At 44.6% G+C, this 18,108-nt stretch overlaps 2 protein-coding genes across 5 annotated transcripts in view; one reads left to right on the top strand and one right to left on the bottom strand.

The window, feature by feature from the left end:
* The first annotated feature begins 422 nt into the window (after nt 1–422).
* RPL31 (ribosomal protein L31) lies at nt 423–5,778 on the top strand. The gene is made up of 5 exons (XM_005900701.3): nt 423–465; nt 876–982; nt 4,056–4,181; nt 5,296–5,408; nt 5,714–5,778. The coding sequence occupies exons 2-5, from the start codon at nt 876–878 to the stop codon at nt 5,743–5,745; spliced, it is 378 nt and encodes a 125-aa protein (XP_005900763.1). The 5' UTR covers nt 423–465; the 3' UTR covers nt 5,746–5,778.
* Nucleotides 5,779–6,393: 615 nt separating this feature from the next.
* Nucleotides 6,394–18,108, bottom strand: part of TBC1D8 (TBC1 domain family member 8) — a 141,047-nt gene continuing 129,332 nt past the window's right edge. For all 4 annotated transcript variants that reach the window (XM_070379945.1, XM_070379946.1, XM_070379948.1 and 1 more), the window contains 3 exons: nt 10,611–10,700; nt 8,431–8,528; nt 6,394–7,350 (listed from right to left, as the gene is read on the bottom strand). In XM_070379945.1, coding sequence (XP_070236046.1) covers nt 6,883–7,350; nt 8,431–8,528; nt 10,611–10,700 — 656 coding nt within the window. In that variant the 3' untranslated portion in view covers nt 6,394–6,882. The remainder of the gene's footprint in view (nt 7,351–8,430; nt 8,529–10,610; nt 10,701–18,108) is intronic.

The following is an 18,108-nucleotide window of genomic DNA, read 5'->3' as shown; positions in this document are numbered from 1 at the left end:
GCTGATCGCTGCCGCCGGGAAAGGCTCCCGGCTCCCTCCAGGCCGGCAGGCGCGTAGGTCATCTCCGGGCTGCCAACCAGGCTCACAGGTTCAGGCAATGCTGGCCGAATCACTGAGCGAGTGGGAAAAGCAGAAGAGCATTTTCTCTGCCTATCCTGCCCCACTCCACCTGGGGACCAGGATCCCGTTTTCTCTGAAGACTTAAACGCGAACCGCAAGCCCCTCCCACCCTCGTTCGCGCGCAGGAGGTGGAGACCGGAGAGAGGAAGCTGCGAGAGAAAGCGGGACGCCCGAGGCCCCGCCCCAGAGGCCTTCACGCCTTTTCCCCCCGGCGCGCGCTGCTTGCGTCACTGCAGCGCCTCTTCCTTCCCCCGCCTCCAGGTAACCCGGAAGTTGTACTTGCGAGGCTGCTTTCCTTCTCCCACAATCCCTCGCGCTCTTCCTTTCCATCCCCGGCCCTGCAGGGTGAGTATGGCTGCTGAGTTTGGTCTGCAGTAATCCGGTGCCATCCTCTACTTGGATTGTGGTGACCAGGCCTGCAGGCTCTGTCCTGAGCTGGCCTGGGACCCCGCGTCCCCGGCGCACGGGAATCTACGCTGCATTTAAGGGCTCCCGGAGCCTGAGAGAGAGAGGCCAGTCTTGGGGGAACCCGAGCTGCAGGGGTTTCCGGGGCGGCGGCACCTAAGGGATACGGATACTTGGGCCGCGGGGTAGCCGGCTTGTTTACCCAGACCTGGGGCTTCAGGGACCTGGCCGGACTTTCTGTCCCCGGAAACCGTACCGAGGGCGGCTGCGTGAGGCCGTGCCGGGAGGGAGGGCTTGACTTAGGTTTGACGCACTCTCCCTGAGCGGCTTTGTCGCCTGGGTTTGTTTAGATGGCTCCCGCAAAGAAGGGCGGCGAGAAGAAGAAGGGCCGGTCCGCCATCAACGAGGTGGTGACAAGAGAATACACCATCAACATTCACAAGCGCATCCATGGAGTGTGAGTACCCCTGCGGCCTGCCGCTGGCCCTGCTGTTGGGGGCTCCCGAAATCACGGTCTGGTGGTCCCTGAATCTGTCTAGCCTGAAGGCTGGGTGGGCCAGAAATTACGCATTAATGCTGTGAAAGCTCAAGTCTATTTCCATGGACCCTGTTTCAGGTTTATAGGGTTTAAAGGGTAATACCTCAGAGGTTGATACCTAGAAACGGGAGGTAAAACGGTAAGGTTTCTGGGAGAGCCAACTTGAGGAGATATAGTGATTAAACCAGTCCACTCGTTGCTTTGTCGTTGAATAAAACCCTTGAAGGCCTGAAGGTTGTGCAGGAGGGAACGCTGATGTGTCTAGGTCTTTGTAGTCAAGTTCACTAGTTAATTGAAGCCGGACTGGCCAAGAACAGGAACGCTGTGATGCGGTTTCTTTAGTTCCCTGATGCACACAGATGGATCCTGACACTGGGAAAGTCGTAATACCGGGAGTGAAACCGTTGTAGAGACCAGGAAAGGATGTGTCAGTGGAGTTGTTTGCTGAGAGGACACCTGGAGGTTGTGCGTTGTGCGTTGGCGATACACAGGAATATTGGGGGTGATTTCCAATGTCTGGGTTCTTGGTGTTGGTCTCTGGAGATCTGGTTGTAGTCCTTTCTTCCCTTTTCTGCATATGGTGCTCACTAGTGATACTGGAGACTGCATCTTTTCTTGAATGCTGCTGTTTGGATTCTTTTTAACAGCAAACATTGCCCTGCAAAAATTTCTTGACTGGCTTGGTCGGTGTCGGGTGTATCTGGACAGCTGATTTTGTGAGGGACCTACATGTGGCAGCCACCCCACTGGGCCTGGCACTTCTGGCCAGGTGTTGATCATGTGTGATCCAGGGAGTATTGTGTATATGGAGTCTTTCTGTTTGGGGCGTGGTGGATTCATGTGGGGAGCACATTGAGCACATCAGTGTATCTTGGGGTCTGCAGGTTCAACAGGAAACCGAAAGATCCTGCCCTCCTAGCTAGGAGGAGGTAGACAAGCATCCAGAGAGAAAAGGGTGAAGAGTAAATCCTAGGATGATGTTTTCCAGGCCACACAGTTAACCAGACTTTAGAAGAGTGGGTTTGAGCCATCGCGGGTGGATGAGTTTTTCAGGCATTTTTGTTACAAAAGCTCTAAGTGAAGACCTTCACAGTACTAAATGAATGGGTTGTTTTTAGTTCCTGATGGGCAACAATTGGCAGTTCTTTGTTCATTCATTTTACTCCGTAGGATTTCACATTCTAGTGTCTTCCTTGCCTCTGCAGCTGCTCCTCCTGATCTCTGTTTCTCCTCACATCCCATCCTCTTATATTGAGTCCATAACTCAGCCCTTCTCTAACTATGCTTGGTAATAGCAACTAGTTTTAGGGCCTCGTATGTCCAGCTGCTGTTGAGATGCATAGTTTTTAATAGGCATTTCACATTTTACATAACCCTGAACCAAACTCCCTGTGTCCATGCTGCCCCCCCACCCCACCCCACCCACTCACACACTTTCCAGTTTCCCTGCAGCCTTCCCTTTTTGTTGGCAAGGGAGCATGTCCTCTTGGGTCTGCCTTCCTTGGCCTGAGTACACTGCCTCCCACCACCAAGGAGACAAGAACTGTTTCCTTGATGGGCTCCTGGTTCCCTCCTCCACTCCAAACACCTGGAGGGTCTGCTCCCAGACCCTCCATTGGCTGGCTTCCCATCTTACCATCTTTTTTTTTTTTTCCATCTTACCATCTTAAGAGGCCAGAGTTCTGCTATGATTCTACATGGGTTGGCCACTTACTTAATCATAGCTGGCAAGTACCTGATTCAGGGCAGCAGTTTGAGCTTAGTCTTACCCACCCCCATAATGCTTTTTCTCACAGGTAGCTAAACAGGCGCCCTTCTCCTTGGATCTTGACTTCAGTATCTGTGGTCATCTTAAACATGCAGCCCCCTTCCCTGTTCCTCTCCTTTCTCTGGTTTTTTCTTTGTAGCATTTTTTTTCTGTATGGTTAAATATTTAAGTGAATGAAGTGAGCTTGTTTGATGGGTTCAAGGAGGCTGGTGAGGGGTAGAGTGGGGAGGGGGCGGATATGGTAACTGACGTGGCTCTTAACATTCACAGTCTGTTTAACTTTTGGTCTCTGCCCCACTTGGAATAGCTTTCACTTAACCAACTGATTGATCATTTTAGCCAGTAATAGAGTTCTGCTTTCTCACATTTTGTATTTAACTGAAAGCACGAAATTTAAGGAATTTATGTATCCGTTTCTAAACAGCAGGTTAATCGTGCCTGACACATGCTGAGAAATCCATAGCATTAACTGTTGCCTTCATTTTTTGAGAGGAAATCAGTCCATCCAGGCCCCTTGTTTTTAATCATGCTGCTGCTAAGTCACTTCAGTCGTGTCCGACTCTGTGCGACCCCATGGACTGCAGCCCACCAGGCTTCGCCGTCCCTGGGATTTTCCAGGCAAGAACACTGGAGTGGGTCGCCATTTTCTTCTCCAATGCGTGAAAGTGAAGTCGCTCCGTTGTGTCCAACTCTTAGCGACCCCATGGACTGCAGCCTACCAGGCTCCTCCGTCCATGGGATTTTCCAGGCAACAGTACTGGAGTGGGATGCCATTGCCTTCTCCGTCTTTAATCATAGACCAAGTTAATAAGGGACCTTTAATTTAGTATTGAATGATTGCCGAAACCTGATGACATAGTATTTACTTCAGTGTTGTGTGCTTTGTGTTCAAGCATATTCTAACATTCTTTGATTATATATTCTCTGTGGCAGATGGTATCAGAGCTTGAGGGTATTTTTGCTTTATCAGAAAAAGAGAAAGTGTTGACCAGTGTATATATTAGCATCTTTTAAGGATCACAGACTGAATCCTTGTTCTACATTATTGAAAGTAGATTGTGCATAGAAGATTACCATTGTGTAATTGGTGGGCATGACATAGTGGTGAAGAATTGTTCCTGTGTTGTTAGAGGTTTAGTTTAGATTTGTTTTATGAAAACACGATGTATTGTGTGTTTCATTTAATTTTGTACTCAACTTCATTCACTTACTTTTGAATCTCAGGGGTTTCAAGAAGCGTGCCCCTAGGGCACTCAAAGAAATCCGGAAGTTTGCCATGAAGGAGATGGGAACCCCGGATGTGCGCATCGACACCAGGCTCAACAAAGCCGTCTGGGCCAAAGGGATCAGGTACAGAGTGTCTGGGTATGAGATAGAGTTCACCATTCCACTGAGCTATCGCACACGAGGTGTAAGAAAAAGATCACGTAGCCGTGGCTCAGGGAGTAGGGTAGCATCTGCGGGGAGGCCTTTTAACCTGGTGTTGAGCTAAGACCTGAAGGAGTCAGCAGCGTGCAGGTCAGGTAAGTGCATCACACAAAGAGAACAGACGTGACCTGGGAACAGTCAGAGTGGAGTAGACAGTGTGATTTGAGAACCGTGAGTGAGGATGGAGTTGGGCAGCAGACAGACCTTGTAGGTCATGGTGTGGAGTCTGGCTTTCTCTAGACTGAAGAGCAGTGTCCACAGTGGGGGTGGGCTATAGGCCAGAGACTCCTAGCAGTTACACAGTGCAGAGAGTGGCCAACCACACACAACGCATACAAGAAATGGTGCGGCCAGGTCTCAGCGGTGCTCAGGCTGAGAAGTCCTGCTTGTAGGCAGATTTGGGGGTTACTGTAAAGGACAGTTAAGGGGCCAGGATAGAAGTGGGACTGGAGAGTTTGAGACGAGCAGGGTGGGGGTGCTGTCTGCATCTGGGTGGTCTTTTAACATTGGGGTGGATGCAACGATAGGGACCTGAGCTTAAGCCCTGCAGTGGGCTGTCGTGGCGGGGAGTGTCTAATGAAAGCTGTTTGTGGGCTCCCTTGAGATGGGGAGAGGGGTGTCCCATGAACTGAGAGATGTTTTGGGTCAACAGAGGAGCAGGTGCAGTCAGCTGTGATGCTGCTGAGGAGGTTGGTGAGCCATGAGGAGGATTGTGTGTGTGAGGCCGGGAAACTGAACGTTTAACAGTCACATGTGTTCACCTAGTGCTGCTTGGGATTTAACATAGCTCCCATAGCCAACATTTACACGTGGGGCTGACATTTCTGCTGAGGTCACTGCTGTGGCAGTGGTGGCTGCCAGCTGAGACAGGTATATCCCAAGCATGCTCAATCATGTCAAACTTTTTGAGACCCCATGGACCCTGCCAGGTTCCTCTGTCCATGGGACTCTCCAAGCAAGAATACTGGAGTATTTTTGTATTGGGTTGCTGTTTCCACCTCCACATCCCAACACACCTGTGTTTTGTATTTTTCAGGAATGTCCCATACCGGATCCGTGTGCGGTTGTCCAGAAAACGTAATGAAGACGAAGACTCGCCAAACAAGCTCTATACTTTGGTTACCTACGTGCCCGTCACCACCTTCAAAAGTAAGGTCTACTTAATTTTTAAATCCTTGGCCCTATTATAACCAGAGTTCATTTGTTCAACAAACACTATTTACTTGTATCTCTGGATTCTTCCAGTAGGGATGTAAGTAAGAGGCATAGTTAGTAAACCTTTCTGAAGTTGTGTTATGGTGTGGGAAAATGCAAAAGGATACGGAACACGTCTGTATCTGGGTTGGGAAAGGTCATTGAGAATAATACTTGCCTAAGCCCTTGCAGAAAAGGTTCTTGTGTGAGCATGGGATGAGGTGTGTGTGGAAGGTGACCGGCTGTCGCTTCTTTTGCAGATCTACAGACAGTCAATGTGGATGAGAACTAATTGCTGATGGTCCAATAAAGTTATTGAACTGCCTTTGCATCTTGATTTTCCTTTTCTAGTTGGAGGTAAAGAAGGCTTGTGTATCTTATAACATTTCCCAGTTACAGGGTCATCTGGAGAGCATTTCCCAGCTGCCATGCCTGGGCCCCTTCTCCCAGGAGTTTTAAAAGACTAAACTGGTAAGCTTTTGAGGGTCTTAGATTTAATGAAAGAGGTACAGTTTGTCATTCTTAGCTCCATTTGGTAATCCGATGAGGTGTTTTCACTTCTGATTTGTGCTCAGTTGTTCAGTTCTGTCTGACTCCTTGCAACCCCACCGGGCTCCTCTGTGCTTAGAATGTTCCAGGCAAGAATACTGGAGTGGGTTGCCATTTCCACATGTAGCTAAAGGTCAGAGGTAACCTTTCTTAAAAGAACAAACGTTATGTTAAATTTAGCCTGAAACCAAGGTGTTGCGGGGATTATGTTTCATCACTGATGTGGATTAAATGGCATAAAGAGGTGCCCTTTTGAAACCCTATTGATGAGGGTAGTGGGGTTGGAGGCTACCTGGAGTGTATGCTGTGAACATCATCGTTGGGGGCGGGGTGGGTCTCCAGGTATCCAGTCCAAACCTTAGACACTGAATAAGATACAGACACAAACCAAGTCAGTACAAAATTTTGTTTTTTAAAAAAACTTGGAGGCCAACATTGAAAGCGTGGTTTGTACACATTTTTTGGAAGGACACAAAGTGAATACAACCAAATACATTAACATGGTTTCAATTACCAGCATTGAAACAAAATTAGTGCAAAAAAAGCCAAATACAATTGCACAGATAGTGGCTTTCAAATCTTAAAAATGAACTCTGTCCCTCCCGTTCAAGTGAAGGATGAGTGCTTGGGCTTCTCTCAACTTGGTTAGTATCAGACATCTCTCACTTCTTTTAGCTTCCAACTGAGAACAGAACACTAGCTCTAGCACTGACAGTGTCTAAACAAATGCTGGGTGTCGCATCAGTGCCCCCCAGCCACAGTGTGTACCCAGCTTGTAAAGCCTCACAGTGAGCTAGACAAACCTGGCTTCCCGGGCTTACCACACCCAGGGACCTGGTCTCTGCTTTGGTATGGAGATGGGTCTCAGCCAACCGCTGTCCTAGGGGCTGCTCAGCTTAAGCTCAGGCTGTGACTGGCGGCTCATTTCACAAGTCTTGAGGCTGTACTGATTGAGCTTGGCGTTTTCAAGTTTGGATTTAATGTCCAGTGGCTTTTCAAAAAAGTTGACTAGTGACTGTTCAGTCAGAAGTGAGGCTAAAATATGTTCAAGGGAGACGGTCCAGTCCCCTTGTGCCTCCTCAGGAAATGCCTGGGACGCCTGAGGACTCTGCCCTGTGTCAGTCTCGGCAAACACCAAGTCCTGCTCAGAAGAGGGGGAAGGAGCCGAGGCCTGCAGCTCCTCCCCGCCTTCCTGGGAGCCGCTCCCAGAGCTGCTGCCGCGCTGCCCCACCTCCCCAATCTGCAGCAGCAGCGTCGTTACTGTGGCGATGGCTTGGTACAGGTCATTCTCTTCCGGGTCTTCGTGGAACATACTGTACAAAGTCTTACAGAACTGAATAAACTCTCTCTGGAAATGTGAGGAGGAAAAAGTCTGAATATAACTAGAATATGTTTTTTGTTTTAAAAATTTACACTTAGTTCTCTGATCAAAACCACACAGTACTTCTTGAAGCAAAAAATAATAGCTATTCTTTGTCCTTGAAGACTCACCAAGTCCAGGGGATTTCCACACACCGTGTAGACTTAAGCTGTCTTTACAGCAGCTATTAAAAATGTTATACCCTTCAACCCAGGAAAACAACTTGTGAGAATATATTCAGAAGCTGTGTGTAGAGATGTGTTTTATGAGGGTGCGAAGGCTAGGGTTTTTAGCAGAAAAAAGTTTGGAAACAGCCTAAATATTAGGACTGAAATAATAAAAAATTAGACTTGTTAATCTGGTGGAAATACCAACAGTGATGCCTTGTGTGCTCTCAGGCTACACACACTCCTGCCCAAATTGAGAATCTTTGTCACAGTAGAGGTGGGACTCAGCTTCCGGGTCACTCTAGGAACAGGAAAATGGTTTGAGCTACTAATTTAGCATTTAAGGTTCAAGAGGAATATCCATGATAGCTGAGGTACAACTGACACACTGAAGTTTAACATTACATCCAGAGAGTAGAATGAATGTTTGAAAGCCACTCAGAGTGGGGCAACACTGTTTCATGACCAAGAAGAAAACTGCTAAATCCCACTCCTGGGGTCTGAACTTGAAGCCATATCTGTACACTGTAATATGTAGTCGGTGACTTTCAGGAAACTACACTTCTTATATGAAAAATTCTGTGTCCACAGTCTCCCTAATAGCTTCTACTGCTCCAGGGAATGAATCTGCATCACAACCTGGTAAATGAGTTTGATACAGAAACTGAGGATATGAAATGTGTGCTAGCACCCTGTTCTGAAGAGTGCTGAACATGTGAATAGCTGACTGGATCACAATTTAAATATTTCCTATTTAAATGTCACAATGTTTAAAATGTCTTAAAGATCCTTTGATTATAGCTTAGGAGGTAAGGTGGGAGTCCGGCTTCATTAAAAAGCTTACCACTGAACACATCACTTGCTGAAGTAGTAAATTCTCTGCACAGAATAAAGTCCATACCTGGCTCATTTTGGGCAACTCTTTCTCAGTTTTGTCTTTCTCTTTGGCCAAATCTTTAATCATCTGCTTCAGCTGTTTCTGATAATCAATTGTATCACCTTGAGACAAAGGAAAGAATACAGATTTCAGTCTAAGTAAAAAATATTAAAGAGATACCAAGGGAATATTTCATGCAAAGATGAGCACAATAAAGGGCAGAAATGGTACAGATCTAACAGGAGCAGAAGATAACTAAGAAGAGGTGGCAAGAATACACAGAAGAACTATACAAAAAAGATTTTTATTACCCAGAGAACCACGATGGTATGACCACTCACCTAGAGCCAGACATCCTGAGATTCGAACTCAAGTGGGCCTTAGGAAGCATCACTACGAACAAAGCTAGTGGAGGGGATGGAATTCCAGTTGAGCTATTTCAGATCCTAAAAGATGATGCTGTGAAAGTGCTGCACTCAATATGTCAGCAAATTTGGAAAACTTAGTAGTGGCCACAGGACTAGAAAAGGTCAGTTTTCATCCCAATCCCAAAGGCAATGCCAAAGAATGCTCAAACTATTGCACAATTGCATCCATCTCACATGCTACCTAAGTAATGCTCAAAATTCTCCATGCCAGGCTTCAACTGTACATTAACTGTGAACTTCCAGATGTTCAAGCTGGATTTAGAAAAGGCAGAACCAGAGATCAAATTGCCAACATCAGTTGGATCATTGAAAATGCAAGAGTTCCAGAAAAACATCTACTTTTGCTTTATTGACTACATCAAAGCCTTTCACTGAATCACAACACGGAAAACTCATAGAGATGGGAATATCAGATCACCTGACCTGCCTCCTGAGAAATATGTATACAGGTCAAGAAGCAACAGTTAACTGGACATGGAACAACACATTGGTTCCAAATTCAGAAAGGAGTATGTCAAGGCTGTATGTTGTCACCCTGCTTTATTTAATTTATATGCAGAGTACATCATGTGAAATCCCAGGCTGGATGAAGCACAAGCTAGAATGAAGATTGCTGGGAGAAATACCAATAACCTCAGATATGCAAATGACACCACCCTAAAGGCAGAAAGCAAAGAAGAACTAAAGTCCTCTTGATGAAAGTGAAAGAGGAGAGTGAAAAAGCTGGCTTAAAACTCAACATTCAAAAAATTAAGATCTGGTCCCATCACTTCTTGGCAAATAGATGGGGAAACAATGGAAACAGTGAGAGACTATTTTCTTGGGCTCCAAAATCACTGCAGATGGTGACTGCAGCCATGAAATTAAAAGATACTTGCTCCTTGGAAGAAAAGCTATGACTAACCTAGACAGCATATTCAAAAGCAGAGACATTATTTTGCTAACAAAGGTCTGTCTAGTCAAAGAAACGGTTTTTCCAGTGGTCATGTATGGATGTGAGAGTTGGGACTGTAAAGAAAGCTGAGCGCCTTAGAATTGCTGCTTTTGAACTGTGGTGTTGGAGAAGACTCTTGAGTGTCTTGGACTGCAAGGAGAGGCAACCAGTCAATCCTAAAGGAAATCAGTCCTCAATATTCACTGGAAGGACATACTGAAGCTGAAACTCCAATACTTTAGCCACTCATTGGAAAAGACCCTGATGCTGGGAAAGACTGAAGGTGGGAGGAGAAAGGAATGAAAGGATGAGATGGTTGGATGGCATCACCAACACAATGGATATGAGTTTGAGTAAGCTCTGGGAGTTGATGATGGACAGGGAGGCCTGGTGTGCTGCAGTCCATGGGGTCGCAGAGAGTCAGACGCGACTGAGTGACTGAACTGAACTGAAGTAAATTCCATGGAAACAAAAAGAAAATGGAAAGGAGTGGTGAAGGGATGAGGGACTCCACTAAGCAAATACCACATACAAACTGAAAAGCAGAGATCAATCTTGTACAAAGGTCTTGCACAAAAAGTGGCCACAAACAGATGATGACAGCTGAGTGACCTCTTGTTATAGGACAACCCCTGCAATATTAAAGGAATAAACATGGGAGGATTGAGGGCAGTCACCCAGTACACTGCACCTTGCAAGGTTTTGGCCTCTGAAGCAGTGGTCTCAGTATCTGCTCCTAGGAGGGAGAGGAAGAGACGCTCTGCTTCCAAGAATAGCTGTGAAATCCATTCTGAAAGACTGCAGTGGTGTGCCTGGTCAGAAGAACGAAAAGAGGTACGTACCATTGGACTTGCCGAAAACCAGGGGTCTTGACGTTGACAACAGAGGGTTCTTCAGTGGTGACTGGCTGTCTCGGTCATTTTCAGTGAGTGCTTTTTAAAAATAAGAATTTTTAAAAATTGGAAAAATTATTGTGTCTTAACCAAAACTAACAGTAATTTAGCTTTTTAGGCAAGAAAACTAAAGGCTAAGCTAGAAGCCCCCAGTCTGAGGGCTGCAGGGTCCTCTCTGGTCTGAGCCCTGTGTACACGAAGAAGTCAAAAGCATCTGATACACTCATGTCTTTCCCCTGATGTCTGTAGGTACTGCAGTGACACAAATTCATAAGACACTGCCAATACTGACCTAGAAAAATGTCCATGTGGTTAAAAATTGATTTCAAATTATAAGTATGTATATACATACACACATAAATTCTAGAAGTACGTAACACCTCTGGATGATGTAATTTTTTTTCAGTAATTAGCACATCATGGTATACTTAAATAACTTCTAGCTAAAACTGAAAAAAGCTTTCCTGAATTCAAAGCCTGTTATGAGTTTTCTGGAAATACACAAAACTACAATTATATCAGAACTCTAATACACTGCTGGTGTGAATATGAAATGGCATAACCATTTTGGAAAACAGTTTGGCAGTTACCAAAAATTAAGTCATTAAGTTGCCATTTTTACCAAGTCCACTCCTAGGTATATATCAAAAGGAAATGACAACATTCCCACTCAGAACCTGTACACAAATGTTCACGGCAGTGTTTGTTCCAAAGAGCCAAAAAGTACAGATTGTTCACCGACTGAGCCATCAGGGAAGCCCCAAACAAACCCAACCAAGTACTCATCAATTGAAATGAACAAATTACGGCAGACCCGGCAGAGTAGCAATTCAGCTGCTGAAAGGAGGAAGCACTGATGTCACGACGTGGGTGAGCCCTGAAGACATACTAACTGAAAGCAGGCAGACACGGGGTGCATGCAGTGTGACTCCATTTACAGGAGAAGCCCAGAACAGATGTATCTGGAAGCAGGGGGCAAACGTGCGGACTGGGGACAGTAAATAAGGGTGCAGGCTCTTTGGGGGGGATAAAAATATTCTAAAATTGTGATGATGGTTTGTAATGGGTATACTAAAAATCAGACACTATACACATCCAGTGAGTCAATTCTATGGTATGTGGATTATAAACCAATAAAGCTGTTACCAAACAAATTGTAAAAGGGACTGCAAATGAAGGGTCCTCATTTTTTAAATGTTGAAACTTCAAAACAGCCAATCACTGAGAATAAATAAAAGGCAAAATTCTGTTGTGATCCAACAAATAGCCACAAGATGGCACCACAGCCTTGATAAGCTACCCTCCTTCCTGCTTGCGAAGTAAGTTTCTGGGGTTCGAAAGGTGGAGGATGCTTGGGGTTGTCGTCTTTTCCACTGGTCTTTATTCACCGTCACCGCCACTCCCCACCCCCAAAGTTATTGAGTCATTTCTTTTTTCCAACTTTGCCCAAAACATATTCTACGCAGTGACACATGTGAGAATCCACTCACGCTGAAAGTGAAAGTCACTCAGTCGTGTCTAACTCTTTGTGACCCCCTATACAGTCCATGGAATTCTCTAGGCCCGAATACTGGATTGGGTAGCCTTTCCCTTCTCCAGGGGATCTTCCCAACCCAGGGATTGAACCCAGCTCTCCTGCACTGCAGGCGGATTCTTTACCAGCTGAGCCACAAGGGAAGCCCAAGAATACTGGAGTGGGTAGCCTATCCCTTCTCCAGCAGATCTTCCCAACCTGGGAATCAAACTGGGGTCTCCTGCATTGCAGGCAGATTCTTGACCAACTAGCTATCAAGGAAGCCCACTCACACTGAATAGGAGGAAAATTACAAACACTGGATAGTACTTGAGGCAGTCACCATAGAAACTGCTTCCTAGGTAACAGCCACTGGGATGTCAAGCATATACTAGATTCCTACCCTAAAAGAGCTCAGCATATCAGACAGGAGAAACGTGTACAAAAGTCACTCTAGGAGGATGCTCTCAAAAGAACTAATACACACACACAGGAGCACAGAGAGGAGGTAGGTCAAGCATCAACAGTGACAGGGAGCCAGAAAAGGCCAGCCAACCTCAGAGCAGTGCTCGACAACCTCTCTCCCCTCCATCTCAGCATTAAGCACCTGGACCTGGACTGGACCCCAGGGCACAGTGGAGGAGGCTGGGAGCTCACTGGAAAATGCTCATCCTGTTATCTACTCTTTCAGAAATGTAAGCTACAGTGCATTAGGAAAAACAGTCCACAGAGTCTATACAATCCTCAAATGTTCTTTCAACCTTTTAAAATGAAATTATGAACTATCAATGTAATCTTGTTCTGACAGTCCAGTATACCTGTAAATCACAGTTGAGCACTATACATGGATTAAGAGACAACCCTATTAATGCTTTTTCACTGTGTCTCACTTCACATTCTGCACAAATTAAAAGTTGGATGAAGGATTTGCATTCGGTTATCTGAAACTCCTGATCTCAGATGTCTGTGTGACGGGTGGATAAGCGCACGGCTTCAACAGACACCCGCACAGACGTCTCCCTGTGGCTGCAGGGACTATCATTAGTCGGGGCACACGTCCATTCCCTGAAACGCTGTCAGCACCACTGCTATCTCATCACTTTCTGAATGGGATGCTTGTGGGGGAAAAACACCAGTTCCACTGAAAGCTGCTTATCTCTGGCAGAAGAGGACACAGACTGCTTTCAACACTGTTTGGCCTTCAGATGCACTTTACACTACAGTCATCAAAGTAATACCATTTTCCAAATGAGCTTATGGTTGCTGGTGGGGAGGGATAATGAGTTTGGGATGGACATGTACACACTGCTATATTTAAAATAGATAGCCAACAAGGGCCTACAATGTCATGTGGCAGCCTGGATGGGAAAGGAGTTTAGGGGAGAGTGGACACATGTATATGTATGGCTGAGTCCCTTTGCTGTCCACCTGAAACTATCACAACAGTGTGCTCGGCTACGCTCCAATACAAAGGAGAAAGGGAAAGACACACCCATCTGAGTGCAGAGTTCCAAAGCATAGCACGGAGAGATAAGAAAGCCTAAGTGAACAATGCAAAGAAATACAAAACAACAATAGAATGGGAAAAACTAGAGATCTCTTCAAGAAAATTAGCGATACCAAGGGAACATTTCATCCAAAATGGGCACAATAAAGGACAGAAATGGCAAGGACCTAAAAGAAGAAAAAGAAAAGATTAAGAAGAGGTGGCAAGAATACACAGAAGGACTGTCAGAAAAGGTCTTAATGACCCAGATAACCACAATGGTGTGGTCACTCACCTAGAGCCAGATATCCTGGAGTAGGAAGTCAAGTGGGCCTTAGGAAGCATCAGTATGAACAAAGCTAGTGGAGGAGATGGAATTCCTGAGCTATTTGAAATAGCTATTTCAAATCCTAAAAGGTGATGCTGTGAAAGTGCTGCACTCAATATGCCAGCAAATTTGGAAAACTTAGTAGTGGCCATAGGACTAGAAAAGGTAAGTTTTCATTCCAATCCCAAAGAAGGGCACTGCCAAACATTATGTTCAAACTACTGCATAATTGAACACATCTCACACCCTAGTAAAGTCAATGCTCAAAATTCTAAAAGTGAGGCTTCAACTGTACGTGAACTGAGAACTTCCACATGTAAAAGCTGGATTTAGAAAAGGCAGAGGAACCAGAGGTCAAATTGCCAACATCTATTACATCATAGAAAAAGTAACAGAATTCCAGAAAAACATCTATTTCTGCCTCATTGACTACACTAAAGTCTTTGACTGTGTAGATCACAACAAACTGGAAAATTCTTAGAGAGATGGGAATACCAGACCATGTTACCTGCCTCCTGAGAAGCCTGTATGCAGGCAAGAAGCAACAGTTAGACCCAGACAGGAACAACAGACTGATTCAAAATTGGAGAAGGAATATGTCAAGGCTGTCTATTATCAACTTGTTTATTTAACTTATATACAGAGTACATCATGCGAAATGCCAGGCTGGATGAAGCACAAGCTGGAATCAAGATTGCTGGGGAAGAAATATCAATAACCACAGATATGCAGATGACTCTAATGGCAGAAAGAGAAGAGGAACTAAAGAGTCTCTTGATGAAGGTGAAAGAGGAGAGTGAAAAAGCTGGCTTAAAACTCAACATTCAAAAAACTAAGATCATGGCATCCAGTCCCATCACTTCATGGCAAATAGATGGGGAAACAATGGAAACAGTGAGAGACTTTATTTTCTTGGTCTCCAAAATCACTGTGGAGGGTGACTGCAGCCATGACATTAAATGACACTTACTCCTTGGAAGGTAAGCTATGACAAACCTAGACAGTGTATTAAAAGGCAGAGACATCATTTGCTGACAAAGGTCTGTGTAGTCAAAACTAGTTTTTCCATTGGTCATGTATGGATGTGAGAGTTGGACCATAAAGAATGCTGAGGGCCAGAGAATTAATGTTTTGAACTGTGGTACTAGAGAAGACTCTTGAGAGTCCCTCAGATAGCAAGGAGATCAAACCAGTCAACCCTAAAGGAAATCAACCCTGAATATTCACTGACTGATGCTGAAGCTCCAATACTTTGACCATCTGATGCAAAGAGCTGACTCATTGAAAAGACGCTGATGGTGGGAAAGACTGAGGGCAGGAGGAAAAGGGGGCAACAGAGGATGAGATGCTTGGATGGCATCACCGACTCAACGGACATGAGTTTCAGGAAACTGCAGGAGATAGTGAAGGACAGGGAAGCCTGGCATGCTGCAGTCCATGGGGTCGCAAAGAGTTGGACACAACCGAGCAACTGAACAACAACAACCAATACAAAATAAAATGTTAAATAATAATACCATTTTCCATCATATTTTCTTCTTGAAAAAGCCAAACAGTACCCCTCTCTACCTCTCCATGGTGGCTGGAAACAGCAATCAACTTCTAACAGCACAGACTTGCATTTGGATCAATTAGGAATTCCAGTATACCCAAGTCATCAGTAGGATAGGAAGATCAACCAAACTCTCCAACTTGTGTCCCAGATATATAATCCAGAAAACCTCCTGAGCTGTGATGCATACTGAACACTCACTGGGACCACAAATCCAATCTTAGTGGCTCCTTGACAGTTTGCATAATATCAGGGGTCTTAAGCAACTAGCTTTTCTCTTTTAGAAAGTTCAGTGGAGGAGCTTCTCTGGTGGCTCAGTGGTAAAAAGTCTGCCTGCCAATGCAGGAGACACGAGCTCTATCCCTGATCTGGGAAAATCCCAAGTGCTGAGGAGCAACTGAGCCTGTGAGCCACAACTACTGAGCCTGTGCTCTAGAGCCCGAGAGCTGGAACTAGTGAAGCCCGAGTGCCCCACACCCTGTGCTCCGCAACAAGAGAAGCCACTGAGATGGAAGCCAGTACACTGCAGTACAGAGTAGCCCCTGCTTACCACAACCAGAGAAAGCCCAAGCAAAACCAATGAAGACTCAGCACAGCCAGTAATAAATAATAAATAAAATTATAAGAAGTTCAATGTAATCTTTTAATTTCATAAAATGTTCCTTAGGAGGTTTTTATTCTATACTATTCATATTTTTCAAAACCCTCAAGTGATATTTTCAACTCAGGATCCCAATCCAAAGATCAGACTTACATCTAGCCTCAGCTGTCTGTCACCAAACTGAATGAGCCTGGTATCATTTCTGATGCAGCTGGCATCAGTACTGCCCAAGTTATCAGATGTAAACTATCACTTCTGGGTCCTGTGAGAAGTTGACCTTTGCAAGTTTCCATAGTACAGCATCCATTTTTAGACTCTGAGTCTTCAGACTGACTGTCTCCAGTCTCCGGGGGAGGTTTTGATCTTTCATGACTATAGTCATCATTTAGTTCACATATTTCCATGTTAACTGATAAGCCTTCTTCGTGTATGCCAACTGGGTCATGCCCATTAATAATCTGGTCCTTAGAGTGGTGTAACGATCCTTCAGTCCCTTGGGTTCCAACAGGTATTCGCACATATCAGCGCAGTCTCAAGGGCAGGAGATTATAGATTTTACCTTCAGTATTGTTTCTTAGTATAACCAGAAGAAAAGGCTGACCAAAAAGTGAAGAACCAATATGGTGGACGTGACCTGGGTGCCACAACTTTTTTTCTTAGACAAAGAGTAGTTGTCCATGCCGTGTGTCTTGATAGTAATTTCAAACACATGATTTCCCATTCCATACTACTACTAAGGTTGTCATCTTCAGTGAATATTCCACAAAATCTACGGTTTTATATGAGTAGTCGTCGTCGTTGTTCAGGCACTAAAGTCTCTTTGTGATCCTGTGGACAGTAGCCCCCAGGCTTCTCCGTGGGATTTTTCAGGCAAGAATACTGGAGTAGGTTGCCATTTCCTTCAGGGAATCATCCCGACCCAGAGATCGAACCCCAGTCTCCTGTATCTCCTGCACTGGCAGGTGGATTCTTTACCACTGACCTACTCAATATATATGGGAAGCCCATATATATTCATATCAGTACTTCTGGGTCTTATCTGCAGGTATTCTGGACAAAGCAGACAATGTCATGCAAAGATTTAGTGTATTTCAGTGTTGGTGGTAGAGCAGTGAGCATGGCCACCTTGCAAGATCTAGTATATTTTCAGTTGTACTGCACAGACTTCGAAAGTGGAGCCATTCTGTCAATGGACTTGAACTTCCAAGGTGCACTCTTTAATCAAGGGCAATGGTACAAAATACATTTTGCCAAGTAACAAAATGAGTCAAGTGGTCCTGAAATCTTAGCGTGCTCAGGACTTTTAGTATTAGTTTTCATACTGATATTATACTGAAATGTCTCCATGCGATTCCTGATTAGGATTTTTAAATAATAACCTCTTCAAATGGACTGTCACCATCACTGAGAAACTATTTGGACAAGAAGGTAGAAGCAAATGGCATATTGCTGTACTTGATAGAAACTGCTTTCTTGCCAGTACTGAGAATTTGAATGGCTCAGATGTTTCTGTTTTACTTCAAGCGTATGATGATTCTCCCTTACTAACAAATCTGAGTTTTTTTGATAATATGACTGAATTTTGGTTTCCTGTTTTTAGTATTTATTTGGCTACACTGGGTCTTAGGTGCAATATGCAGGATCTTTGCTCTTAGTTGCAACACACAGAATCTAGTTCCTTGATCAGGGAAGTCCCATTATATGAGTGAATTTTCAATCCAGCCAACATTTTTTCATATCATGTATTTAAAAATTTATACAGATATTGATATAAACTCATTTATATAGATATTGCTGTTTTAGTCTATAATTATGCTTGAGGATTCAAATTATAATACTGATGAAACATCATTAATGAAGCATTTATAACCTCATATTTTTCTAAGATGAATTTCTGCTTTGAATCCATACTTTGTCAGTGCACATTCATGTTTTCATGTGATCTTCCAATTCTCAATGAAGTTCAC

Source organism: Bos mutus, chromosome 11 (genome assembly GCF_027580195.1).
Source record: "Bos mutus isolate GX-2022 chromosome 11, NWIPB_WYAK_1.1, whole genome shotgun sequence".
In the NCBI taxonomy this organism is placed as follows: Eukaryota; Metazoa; Chordata; class Mammalia; order Artiodactyla; family Bovidae; genus Bos; species Bos mutus.
The sequence above is the reverse complement of the archived record's forward strand: the minus strand, read 5'-3'. Positions and strand labels throughout refer to the sequence as shown.

Bases quoted from the DNA above. Each gene is read 5' to 3' on its own strand.
- RPL31 (XM_005900701.3), top strand. From the start codon at position 876: ATGGCTCCCGCAAAGAAGGGCGGCGAGAAGAAGAAGGGCCGGTCCGCC. The intron at 4,182-5,295 runs GTACAGAGTGTC...TGTATTTTTCAG, and splicing joins GTCTGGGCCAAAGGGATCAG to GAATGTCCCATACCGGATCC. The intron at 5,409-5,713 runs GTAAGGTCTACT...CTTCTTTTGCAG, and splicing joins GCCCGTCACCACCTTCAAAA to ATCTACAGACAGTCAATGTG.